Consider the following 25,266-nt stretch of genomic DNA (forward strand, 5'->3'; position numbering starts at 1 on the left):
AAGTCTAGGGGGGTGGGGAATCAATGTAGACTAAAAATGGGTGAACTCAAAAATAAAAATGGGTAAAGGGAATCAAAAAAGTGACAAACAAACAACAACAAAGGGAATGATATCAGTTCATTCCGATTCCCTTTGATTATTAACCCCAACCAAACGGCCCCGTAGTACCTAAACGGTGAAAAAAAGTAGAATTGAGTACCTGAATTTGTGCTTAACTCAGTAAATCTTTATCAAACAAGCCTTAATTTTAGTATCTAAAGCGACGTCATTTATACTGTCCTCCGACCTCTGTACTGTGTACACTGCTAAAGGGTTTAGGGCTTTAGGCATAAACCTCAGCTTCCTCCGTTGGCGAAAGCTCGCTTGATTTCTTCCCATTTCCCATTTCCCATTTCTAACAACCATAAACAAAAATTAAAGCTTTCTTCAACATTCCTTCATTTATTTCAAATGGCTTTAATTAGAACAAGATTATCATTTTCTCTCTCTAAAATTTCCCTTAAACCCTTCTCCACATCCGCCATTGAAACTCTGCAACCCCAGAAATCTGACAATGAAGATGATATTGAAGCTCCAGAACAACCCAGAAAACCTTCCAATCTCTCTCCTCAAGAAACCCAAATCGCGGAAAATTTCCATTCTTTAATCAAAGACCATTTCCGCAAAAACCCTAATTTTGAAGAAAACCCTAATTTTCTAAACCCTAATTTCACCATCCCTTCTCTTTCCCTCTCCTTCTCGAAGCTTTCCACCGTCGATTCTCTCTCCCCTGAAATCGTAACCTCTGTTATCGAACGGTGTCGTATTGTCCGCCATGGAGTTCCCTTTCTTCAAGCTCTCGCTTTCTTCAATTGGGTGGTTGGCCAGTATAACAATGGCGTTATTGTCTTGACGGATGAGGCTATTGCGGAAATGATCGATTTAGCTGGGAAGGTAAGGAAGTTTGATTTAGCATGGAGTTTGATTGATTTGATGAAAACTAGTAATTTACCAATTTCTGTAGATGTTTTTAATTCCTTAGTTAGGAGGTATGTTAGGGCAGGAATGGTAGCCGAGGCGATACACGCATTTAATCGAATGGAGGATTACGGTTGCCGCCCTGATAAGGCGGCATTCACGGCTATCATTAGCATTCTTAGTAAGAAAAAGAAGGCGGCCGATGCTCAATCGTTGTTTGATAGTGTAAAAGATAAATTTGAACTTGATGTTGTGCTTTATACTAGCTTGGTGAATGGGTGGTGTAAGGTGGGGAATATTCCGGAGGCTGAGAGGGTTTTTGGTGAGATGAAGAAGGCCGGCATTGAGCCTAATGTGTATACTTATACGATTGTTATCGATGCTTTGTGCAGGCACGGGCAAATTACTCGTGCCCATGATGTTTTTTCGGAGATGATTGACAAGGGTTGTCAGCCAAATGTTGTGACCTTCAATAATTTGATGAGGGTGCATGCTAAAGTGGGGAAGACTGAGAAGGTCTTGCAGGCTTTTAATCAGATGAAAAGGCTTGGGTGTGAGCCTGATGTGATCACCTATAACTTTCTGATTGACTCCCATTGTAGGAATGACAATCGGGATGAAGCTACTAAGTTGATTCGCCAAATGGCGATCAAAGGATGTGTTCCTAATGCGCATAGTTTTAACCCAATATTCATCTGTATAGCTAAGGCTAAGGATGTGAATTCTGCTCATCGTTTGTTTGCAAAGATGAAAGAATTGAAGTGTCAGCCTAATACAGTGACATACAATGTGCTGATGAAGATGTTTGTGGAATCCAAGTCGACTGATATGGTTCTAAAGCTGAAGGAGGAGATGGATGAGAATGGCGTAGAGCCTAATGTGAATACTTATAAGACATTGATCTCGATGTTTTGTGCAATGGGGCACTGGTCCAAAGCTTACAAGTATTTTAGAGAGATGATTGAAGTGAAGAGTTTGGTGCCAAGCTTGCATCTATACAACATGGTTTTGAATCTATTGAGAAAAGCGGAGCAGCTTCAGTTGCATGAAGAATTGGTGGAAAAGATGGTTGACAGGGGATATGCTACTCGGCCTATTTGAAGACACAGTATACGAGTGCTACCAGTTTGAGCTGGATTTTCTGTGCTGCACATTAATTGACCTCGGTTGTTAAACTTAATAGGAAGGGAAGAAGAAAATTTTGTGGAAATGTATTCCATGATTTGTCCCTTGATTCAGTGATATATACAGTGCACTCTTCTATTCTCGTATTTTGATGCTAATGACGGGCAAGGTCCTTACAAATTAGTTTACACTAAAACACTGCAAAGCAACTCCTTTAATGCTTTTGTTGAACTTCTTGTCAAGCTCAAGAGGCAGAGCCTGGACGACTATTATTGTGTTGGCGTGTTCAATCTCACTTATTGCCATTCTCTTGAGGCAGAGCCTGGACAGTTTTTGTGTTGGCTTGTTCAATTTCTCTGTTTGCAACCCAATCTAGTGTACATACATGATTACTGTTTTCTATTCTCATAATATACACTTTGCTGTTTTTGATAAGTCATGCAATTGGAATGGCATGAAGTTTCACATCTTTTCCTAGTCAATTTATATGTTTTACAATGCATTATCGTAGCATAAAAGCACTTGTTTTTCCAAGTCAATCTCACTTCCATAGTTCCTTGCAATAATCTGAATTTTCCTTTTCAAATGTATACTCCGTATTTGGAAATTGGAACCATGTCTAGAGTAATATATTATCTTCTTTTTTACTTTATTGTCCAATAAGGTTAGGGTTAAATCTTAAAAATAAGGGCTAATAAGTGAAATACAAATGAATGCATAGGGTATTATATTTGCCTTCTTTAAAAATGTTTAGTTGGATTAGTCTGCTGCTGTCCAATGGGTACACGAAAGTGATGAAATTGCTTAGACTCTTTTATTTATTCATAAAACGCGCCTGCCTTTTTAAAATTAAATTGAAAACCAAAGCGCAGGACTTAGAACTCATTAGATCTCAAGACTGGCAGCATAATGTTACAGAAGAAATTCTCACATCTCAAGACTGGCAGCATAATGTTACAGAAGAAATTCTTACGACGTATTCCACATACATATCCTCATTTAGAAAAAGATTACAGCAGTCAACACATCATGGCTGAACCACCACAGTGAGGGAGTACATCAGGTAGCTAGCAAGCCAACGAGCTTTGTGATTTAAATATATCCTCTTGTAACAGAACATTTCCCCCAAAGCAATGAATGGTCAGCATTCTCAGCAACCTTGCATATCGAGCATCTCATCTAAGCGTTTCACTCTCTCCTTCCCTTCATTTAGCAGGAAACGAATCTTCTGCTTGTCTTGACAATCCCGGTTCTTCTCTATCTCTTGCCTTATTGTTTGCTGCAATTCAACTGCAATTGCAAGGACAACCATAATCTCTTTCAGAACTTTCACCAGAATCGGCACAAGATTACTTGTTAAGTGGCATGATCCACTGAAGATCATAGAAAAAAACGTACATTATGAATCCATAACACACAAAGCTGCAAATGTATTACTACAACTATCATGACCAGTGATTAATAATGGAAAGATTGGAAAATCGACAAGGCTAGGTGATGAGCCAAAGTGAAACAATAAATTAATTCTCTGGTATCCAAAGTAAATTTACCCAAAGATGAGGATCATGAAGTACCCAGAATGGATTATTTTGCCTGCTTTAGGCAACCAAGGTGATATATAACAACCAACTGCAATAACTAATGAAGGAATTCGCAATAGCTCTCGCAACTGATAAAACAATAGCAGCAGAAAATATATGAGAGAGAGGGGGGGGGGGGACCTCTGGATTGAGATGGGGCTCGCCTAGCCGTTCTCAGTGCTTCTCTATACAGCTTCAGTACTCTAGCACGAAGAATAAAAGCCTGTAAATCAAGAGTGACACCCATGACAACCTGCTGCAATCATATTCTTCAACGTTAAAAGGGAGATTAGAGAGGTTAATAAAGGGAAAATACACTGGAAGAATAAAGGTTACATCTACAGACAAGATGTTTATTAAATGTCCTAATGACGATGATCAAGCAACAGGCAAGACAGAACAACAATACGGTGTTCACAGTTACAGTAATGTTACACCATTATGTACAAGGGCCATAATCTTAAATTCAAATTCGTTAAGACTAAACAACAGGGTAATCTATCCTTCTTAGTTATTCAGGACTCCATTACATAGCTTGTCCTACACCATCTAAGCCTAAAGGCAGAAGGAATCAAGAGTTTGAATCCTTATCACTAGCATCCATCAAAGCTTGTCATTTCAGTTCATTAAGTCTACCCTAATGTTCCACCTACTTATTAGCAATTGATAACTAGTTTTCCCTGCTGTTCCAACTCATAAAGCAAGTGCAGTGCTGCCGAGTCTTGAGAACTTTTCTTATCAGCTCTTTGCTCCCCCATGGCCTCCATGACACCATAGTCAGGTATGAGCAAAGAGATTTTCGATGTAAAACCATTGAAGCCGGTCCTTTTATCTGAGCCTTCGCCGAATTCAATAGGTGATCTTGACTTTTCTTCATTAGTTTCAAAGCTAGGCATAGGCCACTGCAATCTTTTACACAATTCATACAATGAGTTTCTTGGCCCCCCTTTATCTGTTTTAACAGCTGCAATAACTGGAATAGCAGCATCTGGAGCTTCATTATCTCCACAAGGCAGCAGAGAGACCTTTTGCTTCTTCTGAGATGTATGTTTGCTTTTCATGACACTGAATTTCATATCGATCAGGCCTGAACTGACATCATTCAATTCCTGTTTTTTCCTCTTCAAAACACATTTATCATATGACATTCCTTTGTTATCCAGTCCTTTCAACAAATAAAGAGCAGCTTGTCCCTTGGCAGCTTTTTTAGTTTTACCAATTCCTTCTCCTATCAATAAAATGTCTTCCAGTTGTAGTCTCAATTCTGCAAGCACCACATCTTTGTCATTGATACAATGTTCTTTGAAAAAGTATCCAAGGCGATCACACAATTCATTCAATTCACGGAAGGGAGGTAACTCAAGATTATCAGGTGTTACAATAGGAGACAATAAAGGGAAAAATATTCTCCACACTTCTTCGACATTAAGCTTGGTATCAATTAGTATTGCCCCGGCAATACTCTCCAGAAGGTCACCAAGAACCTTGGGGCACTGCCTTCCTTGCAGCGACTTAGAATCTTCTGCATCCATAACCAGTGTAACGTACTCTGTTATCTGTTTTGAGATTGACTCGGAAGAAAGCTGAAGATGCTGATACAGGTTTCGCCTGACAGAGACTTGGGCAAAATTTTCGTTGTTCACAGAAGCTGAACGTAGGTCAGTTAATTCTCCTGGATCAATATCCGTGTGGTTCTGATAAAGATGCCATGTTATCAGCACATCCAGCACAGCGTCTCCCAGAAACTCCAGCCTCTCATAACAGTAGCCCACCCCAGATTCTTGCTCTGTTAAATGAGTAATAGCTTCAAGTAGCAGTCCTTTGGTAGAAAAGTCATACCCGAGTTTGGATTCCAAGGCTGTAATCTGATCAACTTTTTGGATGCAAGATCGGTCAGATGCCAGATTAATAGCTTTGTCAACATAACCAGGCCCCAGTTCAGCTTCAATTCCTAGCCATTTCATCATATGGAGAGCAGCCATTAATCCACCACCAACATAGTATGCTCCAATAACTGCCTCAACACAATCAGCTATGCTTTTGGAAACCAACCACCGATGTCCCTTGTCACAGCTCTTTCCAAGTACGGTATTTTCGTCAATAGTATGAAATCTCTTATCTAAAGGCACTTCAGATGTGTCAACACCATGTGAACAAGGAACCGGATGAACTGAAAGCTGCCCAGGAGCAACCCATCGACGAGGCTCAAATGCACTATCACGAATGTATTCGTGCAGCTTGCGCTTAGTTCCCAATTTATGTAAGTTAGCATTGCAAATAGTACTTTGGCGCTGGCCAGATAACTTTCCTTCATGTTCATGGGGACTTTTAAGAAAAACATGGCAGCTCACAACATACTTTAGCACTGAATCACCAAGCAACTCTAAACGCTCTGAAGAAAAATCTTCACAGCATCTGAGAGTTGTAAGTGCTTCCAAAATCAGTGAGCTTGGCATATGAAAGTTACAGGCAATCTCTTTCCTTAGCTGACAGGCTAACATCAGAGACTCCAGCCTGTGAATCAAAGAAGGTATTAAATACAACGCCCTTAGAGTTGATAGTTGGATATCAATACAGACTAAAAGCTCAGGTGGCATGTGAACATGATTCTGTCGCTTTGAGTCAACCAGATCACCACTTGACAGCAACTTTCGACGCAATGCACTAGCCTCACTATCTGAGAGAAGATTAAATGGATTATGAGTCTGCTTCAACAGTAACAATGGCTGTCCTGGATAGAACAGCACAATTCCGTACTTCTTGTTGAAGTAATCAGCAAAACTAGTATACTTTGATGGTGCCCCATCAACATTAGAATCAAAAGGGCTCTCAGCAGAGGTATTGACCAAGACTTCTCGAACATAGTATATCCTTCCAGTGTGGATGGACATAACGACAGTTTCTTCCAAGTTCTCTATAGACAATGAACGGTTAGCCAAATGTATAGTATTCTCACCAGCGTTACCTGCTGAAGAGGGGTCACCAATCGAGCTCCTATATTGGGCCCCAGATTGTTCAGCACTCAACCAAGCAGAATTCCTCATAAATTCTACCACAGAGACACAGGAATCAATGCCCTTCCAGTCAATTCTCCATGAATCATGATCTACATAGTCTAACGACTCAATTGGTAAGATCAAATAAATGTATGAAGTACTCCACAGAAGACCAGTGTCTCTCTGAAGAAGAAACTCTCTATTGACCCCACTTGCTTTTGATCCTAGAAACAATTTTCCATATAACCCATTAAAGAGAAGTTCATGAAAGTGCATTGCTCGCCTTATTTGGTCCGACCCCAAATGCACTTCACCACATGGCATAACCGATGATTTGACCATCTTGTCAAGTAGATACAAGTCAACTTTAGTATTAGCTACATCCTCATCTAGCTTCAACTCCGTCAAGAGTACAAAACCAGGGTACAACTCACAATCACAAGAGAAATCAATCTTGTAAGCATGGAATACAGCTCCATGAGGGTTATCTCTCCAAGTACCAGATAAGGCATTAACATGAACTGTCCCGTGCAACTCCTTTCTTTTTGTGGTTCCAGCACCAGCAGACTCATTGCATTTCACTTTTGTATCACTTTCATCAAGTCCTATATGATGACCATCTAGGATATCCATCAGATGCAATGCCCAACAATATTATAGAAATTGCACAATGACTTTGGAGATGATGCAACCCCTACACAAAAATTATTGAAACACCCATAAGTACTCAAGAAAACACCAGTACAAGTACAAACACTTTGATTTTTGTGACGAGTGCACATGTTCTCCTGCCAGCAATGGCATCTGGACTTGTTACAGAGAGAGAAAGAGACAGAGACAGATAGGTAGGCAGATTGAATCACAGCCCATGGCATCTGGACATCATCCATGTCGAACATAAATGCAGACACTTAAAATGTACATGGGCAATTGAGCATCACCCTTCAAATTACAAAAACCTTGCAAATTCTGATGCATCAACTCCAACATTTTTAAATAATTGACAAGTTTGATGACTGTCAATAGCTAGGACTTAACATTGTGGATGGGTATCAAAACAGAAACGTTTCAAGCCGATTGCCAACGCTAATGCTAGATGCTGTGACAATCTCATTCCACAACACAGGCAACAAAATCTTCAAAATACCATAATCTTGGCAAGGAGATCAATTCTACTTACACCAATGAATTGATCCCCTTACAACAAACAGAGAAGAAATGTCTATGAACTTGCTCATATTAATTCGAGTATTAATACGAACCGCATCTGACTCATCAAAACCAATTACCTAAAACATTTCAGCAAATGCAACACTTCCTCAATTACATAACTTCTAACAGGCCCGTCCCTGAGCCATGGCAAGAGGGGATAAAAGGTCCATTTTCATAGTTCCCTCCTAACATTAAAGGCTTATACAATGTAAACAAAAGCATGCATTACATAATTAAAATCACAACCAAATTTGACTCAATTATCAAATTAGGCCCCAAAAATAACATGAAATTCTTCTTGATAAAGAAAATCAACAAACTTTTCATTGTAATGAATTCAGTAATTATAACAAACAATTTAAAATTCAACAAAGAACAACCCTAAATTGAATATACTGACAATTAAATTAATGATTTACACTAAAGTGTGACATTTATATTCGATGATTAAAAAAAAAAAAAGAAAAGAAGAAAACTAAAACATTTTACCTCAGAAGCTGCTTCAATGGAGGAGAGAAAGCTCAGATGCTGTTTCAATGGAAATTTCAGAGTATGCAGTATCAATGGCGTGTGGAGATTCTGGAGAGAGAGAGAGAGAGGGTTAAACGTTAAAAACCTCCAAAGGATCAAAAGAAATTAAAAAAAAAAAGTAAATAAGAATAATATTAATAACAGGTGTATGATGTTAAGTGGCGCATCTTAATAATATCAAACGGTCAGAATTTATTCTCATTTATGTATGTACTTTCTTTTACAAGTACCAAACACTTTGTACTTCCTAACCAACTAAACTTGGTCTAATAGAAAAGCTTGCTTCCATCAACTTTGAGGTAGGGTTTAATGGAAAATGATTTTGGCACACCAAAATTAATTTTATGCTCTTCTTATAAAGGAGTGTGCAAAAATCAATTAAAGGTGTACTAAATTTAATTTTCGGATTTAATGCATGAGTCACTTAATTTTGCCCAAAGGTGGTCAACAGAAGAAACATGATTTATTTATTTTAATCATACGGGGCTTTTTAAGAGATCAAGGGACAATTTGTAAATAAATCAACTAATTTTCATTAAATGTGGTATGTTGTACATATAATTGTTAATTTAATTTTGAAAACGTTGAGTGATTGGGATTTTTTATTGCTTTATTTACAAAATAGTCAATTGATAAACGTTTCTTGTTTAACAACTACATAGAGTAAGGTTTGCTCGTTTTACAATACTATCACACGCTTTGATGTAACACCATTCACATACTTCCTTCTTTTTTTTTTAAATCTGACCCCTTTCATGTTTTCCAATGCACGGGTACAATGATTGATAATTTAACTAGATTAACGTGATGCACGGTTTTAAAATAAGAATTGAATTATAGACTTTTTAACATGTATTGAAAGAAAATAACTTCATCATTTTTCCTAACTAATTTCTAATTAAATATGAATATGCAATTCCTGAAAGTGCATAATTTTCATATTTTAATTAAGAAATTTCAATTAAATTATATTAGTAATTATTGTTAAAAACTCGTAAATAACTAAATAGCATGTGTAGATAATCCGAAATTTAAAATTTGAAAATTCAAATGGAATATATTTTCAAAGCTATGTTAAATAGGTTACCTTAAAAAGGAAAAAGAAATATAACATCATCCTTGCATTTTGGAGAGAAAAATTAAACTGGAAAATCTTATTCGCCAATTTTGCTTACGTGTCATTTTAATTATTTACTTATGGGAAGTAGGAAGTTGGGTTTGGGTTTAATTGGTTACCACTAAAATTTATTTTCCTACATGGCGTGTTGAAAAAATTAAATCCTACGTGACTCTCTAAAAATTCTGGAAAAAACTCTCCTTTATATATATATATATATATATAGCAATGTGATCGCTTATGTATGTGGTAAACTGGCAATTTGATGACGTGACTAAATAAGAAAAAGAGTTAATATGAAAAGTTTTAATAATAATAACTAGTTGTTGGCTCAGGCGATGCCTCGACACATCATTTTTTATAAGTTTGATAAAAATTAATTAAAAAGAGTTAATATTTAAACAATATAATGTTAATAAGTGCATGAATATAGTAATCTATATTATATTTCATTTATATATACTTGTATAAGATATATCTCATTTAAATATAGAGGTTATACATATGAAAAGTTTTTAAGTAAATTAGACATTATTATAGAGAATTAAAGTCACACCAATGAATGAAGAGTTTTTCAAGTAAATCAAACATTATTATAGAGAATTAAAATCAAGCCAATGAAGAGTTTTTTTTTTTTTTTTTTTTTTTTGGACACGATGAAGAGTTTTCCAAAGTGACTACATTACTACAATTATTCAATGTGGGAGAGAGAATGGTAAACACACATAGGATGACACATGACACAAATGTGGTACCAACTCATCACAAGTAAGGGTGACATATGTCATTATTATATTGTTCCCATGAGTTTTAATAATATTATAGATAATATTTTTTTTTTTGAGGAAAAGCTCCAAGAGGAGCCCTTAACTTTCATTCATAGATAAATCACCTGCAAGAGCAGAGCTAACAACAGAAGGAAAATCACCAACCCAAACCCAACTTCCTACTTCCCACGGCATGCTATGAGCAAGCACATGGGCTACTCTATTCCCTTCCCTTCGAACAAAACTCCAAGCAACACTACCTAGCAGACTACAAAAATGACGAATGTCATCCAAGATCATATGAAAACAACTTCTACCAACCTCCCGCGACTTCATTGCGTTGATCAACCCTTGACAATCACTCTCCACCACTACTCTCCTCCAGCCATCCTCGACTGCAGCTTTAAATCCAAGAAGTAAAGCTTTTGCCTCAGCAATCCGGGGATCCCACAAGTCCTCAAAGCTCCACGCAGCAGCAAACAAGGCTCCCCCCTTCTCATCACGAATCACAGCACCTGCACTTGACCCAAGACCCTCACATGACCCTCCATCGACATTGAGCTTCACCCATCCCGCAGGAGGGGGCGTCCACCTCTGCCTCCCTCTTCCAACAGCCGCACGCACCCCCTTCTCATCACCCCCCTTCAGCTCACTAATAATTTTAGTAACATATTCCATGGAACGCCTTGGATCACAATGCACCCCTTCAAAAATCCACTTATTTCTCGCACTCCAAATCTCCCAACAGACTGTCATAAACATCCCATGTTCTTCTGCAGGCAGCCTTTCAAAGCAAGCAGTAGCTAACTCACCAAATGATTGAAAGCATCCAGTCATTGCACATCCCAGCTCACACTCATCCCATAAGAGACGAGCTATGATACAATCCCTTAAGCAATGTAGCTCTGTCTCGTCTTCAACCCACACACCGAGCACGTGGTATTTTTCCCTGGAATTCTCTTATTTAAACCCACTAATGTCGGCAGTGCCCCTCTACATGCCCTCCAAAAGAACACCTTCACCCTTGGTAATGTGACAGCAGCCCACATCTTCCCCCAAAACTTCAAAGAGCTCGAACCCGACGACCTGAAATCAGCCTCATAATCCCCAAAAATAGCTCGGTAAGCAGATCGAACCTTATAGTCCCCTCCTTTCTCCAAATCCCAGCAGATAGTATCATCTAATACACGCACACTCAGAGGAATACTCAGAATGCATTCTTGCTCAAAAGGTAGAAAAATCTCTTTCACCTTAGGCACATTCCATGAAGCCGTGGGAAGGTGTATCAAGTCACAAACTTTAAGGTTCAGTGACTGACTTCCTCTCGGGGTTATAACCCTTCGAGATTGTGTTCCAGGAATCCACTCACACTTCCAAACTGGAATACTACACCCATCCCCCACTCTCCACCTCAACCCTCTTTGCACCACCCACCTAACGCTCCAAATACCTCGCCATGTGTAACTTGGCATATTACCAAGTTCCGCGTCCAAATAAGACCTTTCAGCGAAATAGCGAGCTTTAAGAACCCGAGCCACCAAACTATCTGGGAATTGAATCAACCTCCATGCTTGCTTGCCAAGGAGAGCCGCATTAAACGCTTTAAAATCCCTGAAACCCAACCCTCCACTAGCTTTCGGTTCGCATAGCTTCTTCCAAGCCACCCAATGGATTTTACGTTCCCCATTTTTCTGTCTCCACCAAAAATTAGCCACCATCGAACGCAATTCGTCACAAAAAGAAGAGGGAAATTTGAACACACTCATCGCGTAGGTTGGAATCGATTGGGCCACGGCCTTAATCAAAACTTTCCGACCCGCCTTACACATATATCCCCCTTTCCACCCTTGAAGTCTCTTCCATAACTTCTCCCGGATATCTTTCGTAATCACCCTTTTTGACCTCCCCACCACCGTGGGAAGACCAAGGTACTTGTCATGCACATCCACAATGTTCACCCGAAGAGCATTAGCCAAATCCTCCCTTCTATCAACCGGAACCCCTTTACTAAAAGTCACCGTCGTCTTCCCAAAATTTACCATCTGCCCCGAAGCTATCTCATAAGTATGAAGAACCTCTCGAATGGTATCAACTTCGTTCAAATTTGCCTTTGCGAAAATAATACTATCATCCGCAAAAAACAAATGTGAGATGGTTGGTGCCAACGGAGCCACGCGTATACCATGTAAATGTCCCAATGCCACTGCTCTATTAAGGAGCCCCGATAAGGCTTCTGCACAAAGGATGAACAAGTAGGGGGATAGAGGATCACCTTGACGTAAACCCCGAGATGGAGTAAACTCCCCCGAAGGTGCCCCATTTATGAGAACTGAAAAAGAGACAGTAGAGATACAATGTATGACCCGATCCACCCATTGCTCTGCAAATCCAAACTTAATCATCACAGCTCTCAAAAAACTCCACTCCACTCTATCATACGCCTTAGCCATGTCCAATTTCAGAGCCAGAAAACCACTCTCACTCCCTGAATTTTTCATATGATAGAACAACTCAAAGGCAACCAAAATATTATCAGTGATTAATCTTCCCGGGGTGAAAGCACTCTGATTAACAGAAGTAATATCAAAGAGAAAAATTTTCAACCGATTAGCCAAAACCTTCGTGATCAATTTATAAATTACATTATATAAACTAATCGGTCTGTATTCAGTCATTTTATCCAGATCTTTCTTCTTCGGAATAAGCACAATAAAAGTACTATTAATTTTTTTCCGGAATAACAGCTCCATTAAGAACACTAATGACTAAAGCAGTAACAGAAGGCCCTACAATATGCCAATAAGTCTGGAAAAAAAGAGGACAGAACCATCCGGCCCGGATCTTTCAAAGGGTGCATCTGTTTAAGGGCAAGGAACACTTCATCTGCCGTATAAGGAGCACAAAGCCTCGAATTCATCTCACTTGTGACCCTTGTATCGATACCAGCCAAGGCCTCATCAAACTGTGATGGCAACGAAGAGGTAAATAATGTCTTACAATAATCATTAGCCACGAAACAAATCTGCTCCTTCTCTACATGTGTCACCCCATCGTCAGTCACAAGGTGGGAAATGCGATTTTTGCTACGACGTTGCGAGGCTTTCCTGTGAAAGAAATTAGTGTTACGATCCCCTGACTCCAACCACAAGGCCCTCGACCTTTGTCTCCAATATATTTCCTCTAGATGAAGTAAGGCATTAATTTCTCGAACCACCTTCTTCCTCTCATTCACTTGCGCCTCAGCACGGCCCCCCTTATTCAAGACCCCCAATCTCTTCCTTTTCTTCCTAATCTCCCTGAAAACTTGCCCATACTCTCTGCTGCTCCACATTTGCAACTCCGAAGCACACTTCTCAAGCTTTAACTCGACAGAAGGACCCCCTAGCTGTCAGGCGTCCCTGACCACATCTTCACATTTCTCGTGCTCTGTCCAGAGCTGCTCAAATCTGAATATTTTCTCACTTTCTTTGCCATTCATTCCAACCTGCTCATCCAATAATAGTTTAATTGGAGCGTGGTCTGACCATCCACGCTCCAAATTAAACAATTTTGCTCTCTCGAAAGCATCGAACCAGTCATTATTAGCAAGGGCTCTATCGAGTCTACATTGGGTATTATCATCACCGCTTTGTCCATTATCATAAGTAAAAGCGTACCCCGAGAAAGGAACATCACGTAACAAACACACATCAATCGCTTCTTTGAAATTCTCCATTTGCCAATTAGCACGATTTCTACCCCCTTTCTTCTCCGAGTCAGACAAAATTTCATTATAATCCCCAATGCACACCCAAGCCATGTCACACCCCGTCGCTAGTTCACCCAGAAGCTTCCATGAGAGATATCGGTTTTGAACCTCCGGCCACCCATAGAAACCAGTTAGCCTCCATTTGATACTTCCCACACCCTTCACCACTACTACATCAATATGATGAATTGACATAGACCTCAACTCTACATCGATGCCTTTCAACCAAAACAAAGCTACTCCCCTGGACCTCCCCCGACTATCTACCACAAGACCATCATAACCCAACAACTTCGCACGAATTTTATTCATCTCCCTACTACTCAACTTCGTCTCCATTATAAAAATGAAAGACGGGGCCTCTCTCCGTACTAAGTTTCGGAGATTATTAACTGCAGGAGTATTGCCCAGCCCCCTGCAGTTAATGCTCAGAATACTCATTGAGCTTGGCGGGGTAGCTCGAATGCTACCTCCGCCGACCGCAATCCATTAGAATTTCCATCAGTCATAGGCTTTTTGGCCACATTCTCCAATTCTAGCAATCCCTCACTGCCCTCCCTGCTCCTTTTCCCTAATAAAGCATCTCCTTCAAAGTCCATCTTACAAACCCCCGTACCCCTTTTGTATTTTATCCCTCTCTTAAATTTCTTTCCCCCCCCCCCACTTCCCAGCTTTCTTTCCTCCCCCCTCCCCTGCCACAAAAGCCAAATTCATCACCCCCATACCCAGGCCATCTCCTTACCCCCTGCTGCCTCAACTCCCTCCCCCTCACTACCACAAGACCCATCATTCTCAACACTCACATCCTCCAACCCTTGAGCAGATAGCTCCTTTCAGCCACTCAGAAGCGTAGTCTACAATTTTATTCACCTCACCCAACTCAACCTCTTTGTCTGTCTTTTGGTTACTCAACACAGTGGCTTGCGATTGCAAAGCAATAGGTTTATGCGTGAACACAAGTTTACGTTGAGGTGCTGAATGTATACTATCTATCTCCTTCTTAAACTTTCCTCTCCCCTTGCGCGGTGAGGCTCTCAGCCAAAGTCCCCATTGCTTCTCATCTGGTTCATCCTCTTCAGCAATATTAGGACAATCTTTCTCCGTATGTCCCAAAATTCCACACAAAAAGCAAAACGTTGACAGACGCTCGTACTTAAATTGGATGCTTGAAATCTCCCCCTTCTTGTTCCTGATCTTTTGAACCCGCCTCAGCGGCTTTGAAGTGTCCACCATAATCCTAACCCTTCTTGACTTATCCCAACCCAATTCATCATCTTCAACCTCTAAAACCACCCCCACCTTCTCAGCTATGATTTTGACATCCGAGTTTGACCGGCTGTCCAAGGGTAAATTATAGAGTCGCACCCAAAAAGGGAAGTATTTAAGTTCGATTGATTCTGGTTGTTCATCCCCATTAATATCTCCCAATAGCAGCAATTGGTTATCGAAATTCCAAGGCGCACCATCAAGAACCTACTCCTTGTCACGCTAATGGAATAATTGGATTATAAATAAATTATTTTCGATTTTCCGAAAAACAACATTGCGTTTCACTAGTAGAAAAAATGCATTAGGCAGCGGTTCAAACCCGGTCTAAGGCACCGGTTTGAACCGCTGCCTATTTGAGGGGTGCCAAAAACCCCCTATTTGGCACCGGTTCAAAACCGGTGCCATAGGGTTTAATAGGCACCGGTTAACCGGTGCCATAGGGTAGAATAGGCACCGGTTAACCGGTGCCTAATACTGCTCTCCCGCCATTTTTTTTTTGGGTGGTGGATAGTTTAGGCACCGGTTCCTGCCTAACCGGTGCCTTTTGTATAATTTTTTTTTTCGTTTTTTTTTTCAATCGTGCAATAATATTTTTAAAAAAAAACCTGCAATAATAATACCCTGTAATTCCAGCAATTATATTAAATATAATAATTTATAATTTTATTATTATAATAACTAATAATATATTATTAATTATTATATACAAAAATAATATTAGATACAAGAATTCAATTATATATATATATAGATATAAATATTCCCAAACGCAATACAAAAAAATAAAAGTTGCTTACATATACAAATAATAGTAAGTACACATATATAATGAATAATAAGTTATATATAGTTCAAAAGTTAACATAAATAATTTACAATTACAATGCATGCCATTTACATGTTGAAGGTGATGAAAGTCGCCAACATGTCACGAACTTCATTAAGCTCCTTGATTGTCAAAGGACCATCCTTTTGGACCTTGCAAAACTTGAAATACAAAAACATTATTTTAAAAATAATTAATTAGGCAAAAAATATGTATTTTATCAAATATTACCTATACGACTTCTATATAGCCCATTTACTACATTACTTATCAAATGAACTATTTCTTTCTCATAACATTTCAATATTGGATAGTTGTATGTGTGTAAGCCCTAAAATTGTATAGGAGAGCATTTTATTAAGGTTTATGACGGTTTTTACCCAAAATGGCCTGAATATGGCCTATATGACCTTACTTTGCCCATTTCCTACATTTTTTATTAAATGAACTTTATTTATCTCATAACATGTCAATATTATCTACTTATATGTGTATAAGGAAAGAAATCACATTAAAAGAGCATATTAACACAAAATGGCCCTAATATGGCCCATATGACTTCTATTCAACCCATTTTCTACCTTTCTTGTGAAATAGCCTTTTTGTTTCTCATAACATGTCATTGTTGGATAATATTAGGTGTCTAAGGCTAGAAATCACATCAATATAGCATTTCAAGAAGTTTAACAACGCATTTTACTCAACATGGCCCAAATAGGGCTTATATGACTTCTAAGTAGCCCATTTTCTACATTACTTATCAAATGAACTATTTCTTTCTCATAACATGTCAATGTTGGGTAGTTGTATGTGTGTAAGCCCTAAAATTGTATAGGAGAGCATTTTATTAAGGTTTACGACGCTTTTTACTCAAAATGGCCCGAATATGGCCTATATGACCTTACTTTGCCCATTTCCTATATTTCTTATTAAATGAACTTTATTTATCTCATAACATGTCAATATTATCTAATTATATGTGTATAAGGAAAGAAATCACATCAAAAGAGCATATTAACACAAAATGGCCCTAACATGGCCCATGTGACTTCTATTCAGCCCATTTTCTACCTTTCTTGTGAAATAGCTTTTTTGTTTCTCATAACATGCCATTGTTGGGTAATATTAAGTGTCTAAGGTGTGAAATCACATCAATATAGCATTTCAAGAAGTTTTAGGACTTACCTCATCAAGCTGTTGAGTGTCCGTACAATGAGTCACAATGTCAAGCATGAATCTCATCACATACAAAGCACAATCAAGTCCATTCTCTTGTTGTGCGCACTAGCATATGACAAACAAATCACATCAGTGAAACATGCAAAGGAAATGAGCAAATATTTACTACCATAGAACAAGTTTGATCAACTTAATATTCAATGCTGGTATTCAATCTCTTCTACATCACTACTCTACAAGACTCTCTATGACATTCATACAATCTCATCTCATCAATGCCAAATCCACACTACCATACACATATCAAACACAGAAGCCCTTGGGAGATTTTAGCATTGTACAAAAACAGAATCATTATCAGCTCAATATCACCCAAAAAAAAAACTACCAAGGGTCTATTCCGATTTACTGAAAACAACTGAACTGATTGGGGCAGCAAATATAGGGGAAAAACTTGAACAAGGCAGGGTACCCTCTAGCTTACTTTTCTCAAAATATGCAGTATTCATTAAGTCATCTTGATATTTCTCAATAGATATATACAGAAATTTTAGTTGAAAAAAATATATGTATTTCCAATAGCATTCATATAGCATGCATTCAACTAGCAGTATGATTCACTAGTATTCCACCATCCTCATTCAAAAAATTCATCAAACAGTTGGTAGGCAATCTAATCCCAGCATAAAACTCAATAAATCTCTCAATTACAAATTGCATTAGCCCATCAATCCAACAAAGCATAAAATTTCTCCAAACAGCACAAAAATCCCAAAAAAAATGGAAAGAAAAAGAATTACCATAGTCAGTTAGCCGCCACCATAAGCTTTGGTATAAGAATAAATTTGGCTTCAATATTGAGCAAATTGAACTGAAACCCTAACACTTGAGCAAATAACAACGAAATTCAAACTCACACAAAAACAGCAAACCCTAAACTCTAAATTCGATTTAACATACGCCGATAATCAAACGAATTACAACCAAAACGGCACACATAACAACAATTCAAAAGAAATAACAACTAGATTTGAAATCTGAAACCCTAAATCTAACAAAAATCAATAATCAAACAAATTACTACCAAAATTAGCACAGGGATTAGCAATTCAAAGCGAGACTGTAATGTTCATAGATTCAGATCCAGAAATTACCGGCTTAACTATTGTTAACATCAACGGTACCGAGCTACCAAGCAACCTTCAGCAAGAATTCAGAAACATTGGAGGTCCAAGTAACGTCGGCGTGGAGGGGGTTGAGCTGAGGGGAGAAAGAGAATGGCAGGGGAGAAGAGAACGGCAGGGGAGAAAGAGAAGGCCAGGGGTGGCGGCGGTGATGGTGGCCGGCAACTGTTGCGGCGGTGAGGTGAGGGGTTTCGTAGGTGAGGTGAGGGGTTTAGAGAATGGAACAGTGAAGAAGATAATTTTGAACAGCGAAAATGAAAAGAAAGAGAAAGAGAAGGAAGAATAAGGAAGAAAGAAGACGCGGTTTTTTTTTTCAAATGAGGCACCGGTTCATTTGGCGCCGGTTCAAACCGGTGCCTTTTACATTTTTGGCACCGGTTTGAATTGAACCGGTGCCTTTTCCCTTTGTTTAAAATCCCGCCCAATTTTGGGCCGGTTTTTGGCACCGGTTTGGGTTGAACCAGTGCCATATGGGGGGTGCCAAATGCAATTTTTCTACTAGTGTTTCAACGACCAGACCTGTTTTAAAGTCCTCTGAAGGGCTTCAAAATTATACGATCTCACCGTCAAAATTTTACCAACAAGAGACAGGGCAATCTTGCTTCCATCAGCCTCCGAATTAGAGGCCCCCAAATCAGCAATATCGTCTTCTTCCGCCGTAATCTTCAAATTCGACCACTTCGCCACCATCTCGTCCTCCATCTCGACCCAAAACACCCCGCACAAGGGGAGTCAGACTTGTACAAGCAAGAGCACCACCACTCTGACCTCCGTAAAATAGGAACCCTATTCTCTAGAGCGAGACTCGAAAGAAGCGTTTATTATTAGAGTCTTGAATTAATATTATAGATAATATTGATATCACTAAATATTAATAACTACATTATTATAAAAAGTTAATTATTAATAAGTGAGTGATTATAAAAAGTTTAAAATATATTATTAAGACAGATATAACAAGATCCCACATGATAATGTTTTACACTCCTTCTGTTACGAATTACTCGCAACAAAAGGGGTGGATTGCGGGCTCCTAGCTTAGACAAAAGTTCTTAAAGTGTAATTATTGAAAAATAAGGACATGTAATTAGTACTAATCCAACCAAAAAAAATAATAATTAAACCAAATCAAACAAAGCCACCCAACACCGTACCACCACCACCACTTAGCAGCATACCAACCAATACCGTACCACCACGACCTAGCAGCACCACAATCAAACCCACAATCGAATCCAGGAATCCACGAATTTGAGCGCCACCAAGCCCACCACCCATAAACCCCATAACCCTCAACCGACGAATCGAACAACGAACCCCAAAACCCTTAACCTTCAACCCACAATCGATCCCACGAATTTGAGCACCACCACCCACAACCGATGAACCCACAAACCCCAAAACCCTCAACCCGGAATCTTGAATTCGAACCCATAACCTCAAAATCCATAACCCACGAACCTAAAACCCGATCCCACAAAAACCCAAACACGAATCCAAAACCAAAACCCATGAAAATCGTAAGATTTGGAAAACCCACAACAAAAGGAAGGTCTTCTTCAACAATTTATGATAATGGGGTTGGAGGAGGAGAGAAAAATATGGGGATGAGGAAGAAAATGAAAAAGGAAGAGAGAGAAAGATTATGGAGAAGATGATTTTAGAAAGATAAGATGAATTTAATTAGATTAAGGGCCTGTTTTGATTAACTGAACTAAGCTGAACTGAACTGAACTGAATATATTGGAGCTAAACTGAACCGAACCGAACTGAATATTTTATGTGAGAAGGAAATTAAGAACTGAATTGAACTGAACTTATTGGAACTGAACTGAACTGAAAATAAGCTGAAGAGAACATACCCTAAATTAGTTTTAATTAATTATGTTTAAAGTATGTAATTGAGGTTATAAAAATTTATGTAAGGGTATTTTTGTAATTTCATTTTAAAAAAAATTTACTAAAAAAATGAAAGATTTGGATTTTTTGCGAGTAATGTGTATCGGCTATTTGTATTAATTTTTGCGAGTAATATGTAACGGAGGGAGTACTTCCTTCGTTTCTTTTTAATTGCAACACACGTAGTTTTAGGAGATGATTAATTAAGGTAAACGAGTGATTTTATCAAAATAAATTTAACACAAGGATTTATCATGTGTAAAAATAAATCATTTTGAGTAATTTATCCGTTTTCATTACTCCATCCGTATTTTTTTTAAGTGTTATAGTTTGACCGTCACATTGTTTTAGGTAATTTAATTGACTTAAATAAAATAAGAGGTAAGTGGGATAGTTGGAGTATTAAAAAATTGTAAAAGAAAGATAGTGGGGTTAATAGTTAATTGAAAATTAATGAATGTGAGAGGAAATATATATTAAAAAAAGTAGTAGTGAGTTTGGGTGGGGACCATAATAGGAGAGAAATATAATATTTTAATATAGCTTTTTGCCAAAATAGGAAGTGTAACACTTATTAAAACACGGCCGGATTTGGTAAGTGTAACACTTAAAAAAATACGGAGGGAGTATATAATATCAACCTCAAAGCGTGTGCCACAAGACTGTGTTTCAAGTAAATAGAAACAGAGGAAGTAATAATTATATAACACAATATATATCTAGTAAAAAAATTCAATGAATAGTATCAAAAGGCAAAGGTCTCATGAATAGAGGTAGTATTAGGCCCCGTTCTTTAGAGCTGCTCTACTCTGCTTTGCTCTGCTCAAATCAAATCTGCTCTGCTCAAAAGAAATCTGCTCTGCACTGCTCTGCTCAAAAGAAATTTGCACTGCTCTGCTCTATTTTCAAATAATAATTAATAATAATAATAATTAATATTCAATAATACTAATAATTAATATTGTATTGATGATAATAATTTATTATTTTGAATAATTATAATAATTATTAATATTAAATATAATTATAATAATTAAAAATATTAAAAATAATTTTAATAATTATTAATAATAATTAATATTTATTAATCATAATAATAATTATTAATAATAGTTATCATTATTAATATTTAATAATTCAAACTATTAAGAATTCATATTTAATAATATTATTAATTAATAATTTCTAATAATTATAACAATTTTTTCAAATAAATAAATAAGTATAATAACAATTTCTTTTATAAACAATTGATATTATAATGACAATTTGTAGAAACATTTTATGTATGTGGGTATTGATTGTTAGTTCATTGACATATGTTTCTACTATTAACATATGTTAAATATGGTATACATATATTTATGTTTTCACTCACCTAAATCAATGGTATGCAATTAATAATAGTAATAGTAATAGTAATAGTAATAGCAATAGCAATAACAATAGCAATAGCAATAACAATAATAATAATAATAATAATAATAATAATAATAATAGTATTAATAATAATAATAATAAATAATAATAATAATATTAATATATAATAATAATAATAATAATAATAGTAATAATAATAATAATAATAATAATAATGGTAATGGTAATGGTAATGGTAATGGTAATGGTAATGGTAATGATGATGATGATGATGATGATGATGATGATGATGATAATAATAATAATAATAATAATAATTGGAAGATATATTCTGCAGGTGATGTCGCTGCCCATAAACTCATGAAGAAATTGGCAGATATATATTTCACAAAGGTTACCGCTTCTGCAAAATCCACCTTTTCTTTGTCTCCTCGGCAGTTGGCATTGTGGAAGTCGCAGCAGGGTGATCACACCTCTGCTTGGCTTCGGGCAGTCCCTATTTCTGGATTGAGTCAGACGATGAACGCTAAGACATACCGATGTGTGTTGTGTTATCGGATGGGTGTTCCATTGTTCTTTATCTCGACACCGTGTTCTGCTTGCTTGCTGGTTTTTGCTGGGGATGTATTCGGCGACCATGCGGTGTCGTGTGCTGGCATTGTAGGTATTAAATATCGGTACAATGTTGTTCGGTATACATTTGTTGATATTTGCTACAGATCTGGGATTTCAGCAAGAAAGGAGGTTGACATAGGATTGTCTGGAGGGAATGACGGGGCCCTCTTACCTGCCGATGTGTTACTTTATTCATGGGATCGTGGTCGTGATTTATGTGTCGACTTCACAGGGTCTTCTCCTTTGACAAAGACAAGGCTATCTGACTTTGTTCCAGGACGGGTTGTGGCTGATGCGGCTCATCGGAAGCGGGTTAAGTATGAAGCTTGTTGTCTGCGCGATTGGATATGGTTTAATTTCATTCATTCCCTTCTCCTTTTCTTCGCTTGGGGATTTAGAGAAGGAGGTTGTTGCGTTGCTGAAGTGGATTCAAAGGTTCTCGACGACGCAACACATTGGGGCTCGTGCTGTAGCTCATATATTCACTAGGGTAGGCTTTGCTATAGCTAGAGGAGTGGGGGCCCAGATTGTATCTCGGCTTCCTACTAATTTATTGTAGGTTGTATGACTTTTGTTTTTGTGATATAATAATAATAATAATAATAATAATAATAATAATAATAATAGTAATAATAATAATAATAATAATAGTAATAATAATAGTAATAGTAATAATAATAGTAATAATAATAATAATAATAATAATAATAATGATGATAATAATAATGATAATAATAATGATAATAATAACAATAATAATAATAATAATAATAATAATAATAATAATAATGATGTTGAAATCTGCTCTGTTTTGCTCGGCTAGACTCTGCTCGGCTGAAATTTATTCAGCTCTGCCTAAAAGCTCAAAAGAAGAGGGACTTAGATTAGATTTGATTACTTATATCTTAATAGATTAGTCTACACTAGAGTAGAGTTGATTTCTAGGTTAAATCTCTACCTTATAAAAAATTTAACAATATTCTTATAAATAGTGCATGGACATTTATTTTCCTAAAAATGTTCTTTTACATATTTGCCTCCGTTTGATGTCAAAATCCTTCATAAAAATGTTCTTTTACATATTTGCCTCCATTTGATGTCAAAAGCCAAGAACCTATATTCCCTTCATATTTTCCCTATTTGGAATTGATCATTATTATACAATGTATAAAAGAGACTCTAATTTTTTTTTTTTTTAATTTTTAATTTTTAGCTTACAATAAAAATTTATCAATTTATCGTAGGAAATTGAAACATTTTTAAATAGCACACTAATAAATGACCTCCTACATTGAATTATGAGAACATATACTATATCATAATTTAAAATGTATGTAATTCTTTCATGTATAATAGCGATTTATTATTAAAATGTACATATTAAAAATAGGTTTTATAATGATTGTGCATCGCACGGGTTCTAACCTAGTATATATAAAAACAAAATGTCAATCACTTGGATAAGTATTGTTTTTTATTTTTTATTTATTTATTTATTTACACTTATCATCACACTTAAATAGGAGGAAATTTAGGATAATTAGTGTTTTTTTTACACTTATAATTCACTTTGACATTGTGGACAAAAGTCAATCACTTTTCATCATTGGTAGTTTTGGAATTCGTAGCTTTTTTTTTTTTTTTTTTTTTTGAACAATGCTTATTTTTTGAATGTATAAATTATGTTATGCAATTTGATAGTGGTGTATTTATAGGCAACCAACCACAATAGTACGCTTTTTTTTTCTTTTTTTTTTTTTTTTTTTTTTGAGGAAAAGTATGCATTTATTATCTAATACAATACTTGTAGGTTTTTTTTTTTTTAGAAAAATTAAAAATATAAATAAAAAAAATAAATTGATGCATCATACAACAAAATGGGAATTTTTTTTAATGTGGAAGCCACACTCAGTATAGGGAGGGGAATGTCAGCAAATTTCTGTTTGATTAATAGTTAATACTCCTCTGTTCTCTATTGATAGTCACCTTTGCCATTTTTTTTGTGACCCAAAATGTTAGTCACATTTGTTTTTTTCAAGTACCATTAATATTATTTTTTTACCAAAATTCTCTCCTATTTGTAAAAATATTTGTGCAAATTTAAAATTCCCATGTACTTTAATTACTTTCTCTTTCTACTTTTTTCTATACCCAATGTAAATTTACTTTTTCAATGTAATTTTGCTACTTCTTATTTATGTTTATTAATTCCTATAATTTTCTACCAAAAGTGACTATCAATGGGGGCCGGAGGGAGTATATATCTAGGTATCATACAAGCAGTCATAAAGCATAAAGGCTATCGATAATAGTTCTTCTCAATGCGTTAGTCATCCTGTATGCGATTGGATTCCCATAACTAAAAAAAATAGGGGCATCGCATAAGCAGCTACAAAAGGGGAAAAAAATAAACAAAATAAAACAGCAAATTAGATAAGAGAATTAAAGTTATTAGGTTTAAAAAAAAAGTTATTAAATAAGGATGATTAAGGGCCTGTTCACATTTACTTAATTTCAATTCAGTTCAATTCAGCTCCAATCAGTTCAGTTCAGCTCCAATCAGTTCAGTTCAGCTCCAATCAGTTCAGTTCAGCTCCAATCAGTTCAGTTTAGTTCAGTTCAGCTTCTAATTTCTCTCTCTCATAAAATATTCATTTCAGTTCAATTTAGTTCAGTTCAGCTCCAATCCGTTCAGTTCAGTTCAGCTCCAATCACTTCAGTTCAGCTCAGTTCAGTAAATATGAACAGGCCCTAAGGATGATTTTATAGTAGTCCTTTGAAAAATGACTACCATATAATTGTTTTTTTTTCACCTTATAAAATGGTCACAATTAGTCTTTTATATCTACTATGCATACATATTTTTTAAAAATTTTAATCC

General features: G+C 36.8%; 4 protein-coding genes across 6 annotated transcripts; 1 reads left to right on the forward strand and 3 right to left on the reverse strand.

The window, feature by feature from the left end:
• The first annotated feature begins 261 nt into the window (after nucleotides 1-261).
• LOC110703612 (pentatricopeptide repeat-containing protein At1g20300, mitochondrial-like) lies at nucleotides 262-2,517 on the forward strand. The gene has a single exon (XM_021881390.1). The coding sequence runs from the start codon at nucleotides 451-453 to the stop codon at nucleotides 2,056-2,058; it is 1,608 nt and encodes a 535-aa protein (XP_021737082.1). The 5' UTR covers nucleotides 262-450; the 3' UTR covers nucleotides 2,059-2,517.
• A 419-nt stretch (nucleotides 2,518-2,936) lies between these two features.
• On the reverse strand, nucleotides 2,937-8,577 carry LOC110703613 (endoribonuclease Dicer homolog 3-like). 3 transcript variants are annotated; one of them, XM_021881394.1, is made up of 3 exons: nucleotides 8,360-8,577; nucleotides 3,804-3,915; nucleotides 2,937-3,372 (listed from the first exon to the last, which is right to left on the reverse strand). In XM_021881394.1, exons 2-3 carry the CDS (start codon nucleotides 3,907-3,909, stop codon nucleotides 3,233-3,235), a joined length of 246 nt encoding a protein of 81 aa, XP_021737086.1. In that variant the 5' UTR covers nucleotides 3,910-3,915; nucleotides 8,360-8,577; the 3' UTR covers nucleotides 2,937-3,232. The 3 variants fall into 3 exon arrangements, with proteins under 3 accessions (XP_021737086.1, XP_021737085.1, XP_021737083.1); XM_021881393.1 differs by having other exon boundaries at nucleotides 3,804-3,918; XM_021881391.1 differs by lacking the exons at nucleotides 2,937-3,372; nucleotides 3,804-3,915 and adding an exon at nucleotides 3,957-7,352 and having other exon boundaries at nucleotides 8,360-8,574.
• Nucleotides 8,578-11,175: 2,598 nt separating this feature from the next.
• On the reverse strand, nucleotides 11,176-13,616 carry LOC110703671. The gene is made up of 2 exons (XM_021881464.1): nucleotides 13,113-13,616; nucleotides 11,176-12,849 (listed from the first exon to the last, which is right to left on the reverse strand). The coding sequence occupies exons 1-2, from the start codon at nucleotides 13,614-13,616 to the stop codon at nucleotides 11,176-11,178; spliced, it is 2,178 nt and encodes a 725-aa protein (XP_021737156.1).
• A 1,209-nt stretch (nucleotides 13,617-14,825) lies between these two features.
• On the reverse strand, nucleotides 14,826-19,193 carry LOC110703672. The gene is made up of 2 exons (XM_021881465.1): nucleotides 19,056-19,193; nucleotides 14,826-15,506 (listed from the first exon to the last, which is right to left on the reverse strand). The coding sequence occupies exons 1-2, from the start codon at nucleotides 19,191-19,193 to the stop codon at nucleotides 14,826-14,828; spliced, it is 819 nt and encodes a 272-aa protein (XP_021737157.1).
• Nucleotides 19,194-25,266: the final 6,073 nt, after the last annotated feature.

Source organism: Chenopodium quinoa, unplaced genomic scaffold (genome assembly GCF_001683475.1).
Source record: "Chenopodium quinoa cultivar QQ74 unplaced genomic scaffold, ASM168347v1, whole genome shotgun sequence".
Classification (NCBI taxonomy): Eukaryota; Viridiplantae; Streptophyta; class Magnoliopsida; order Caryophyllales; family Amaranthaceae; genus Chenopodium; species Chenopodium quinoa.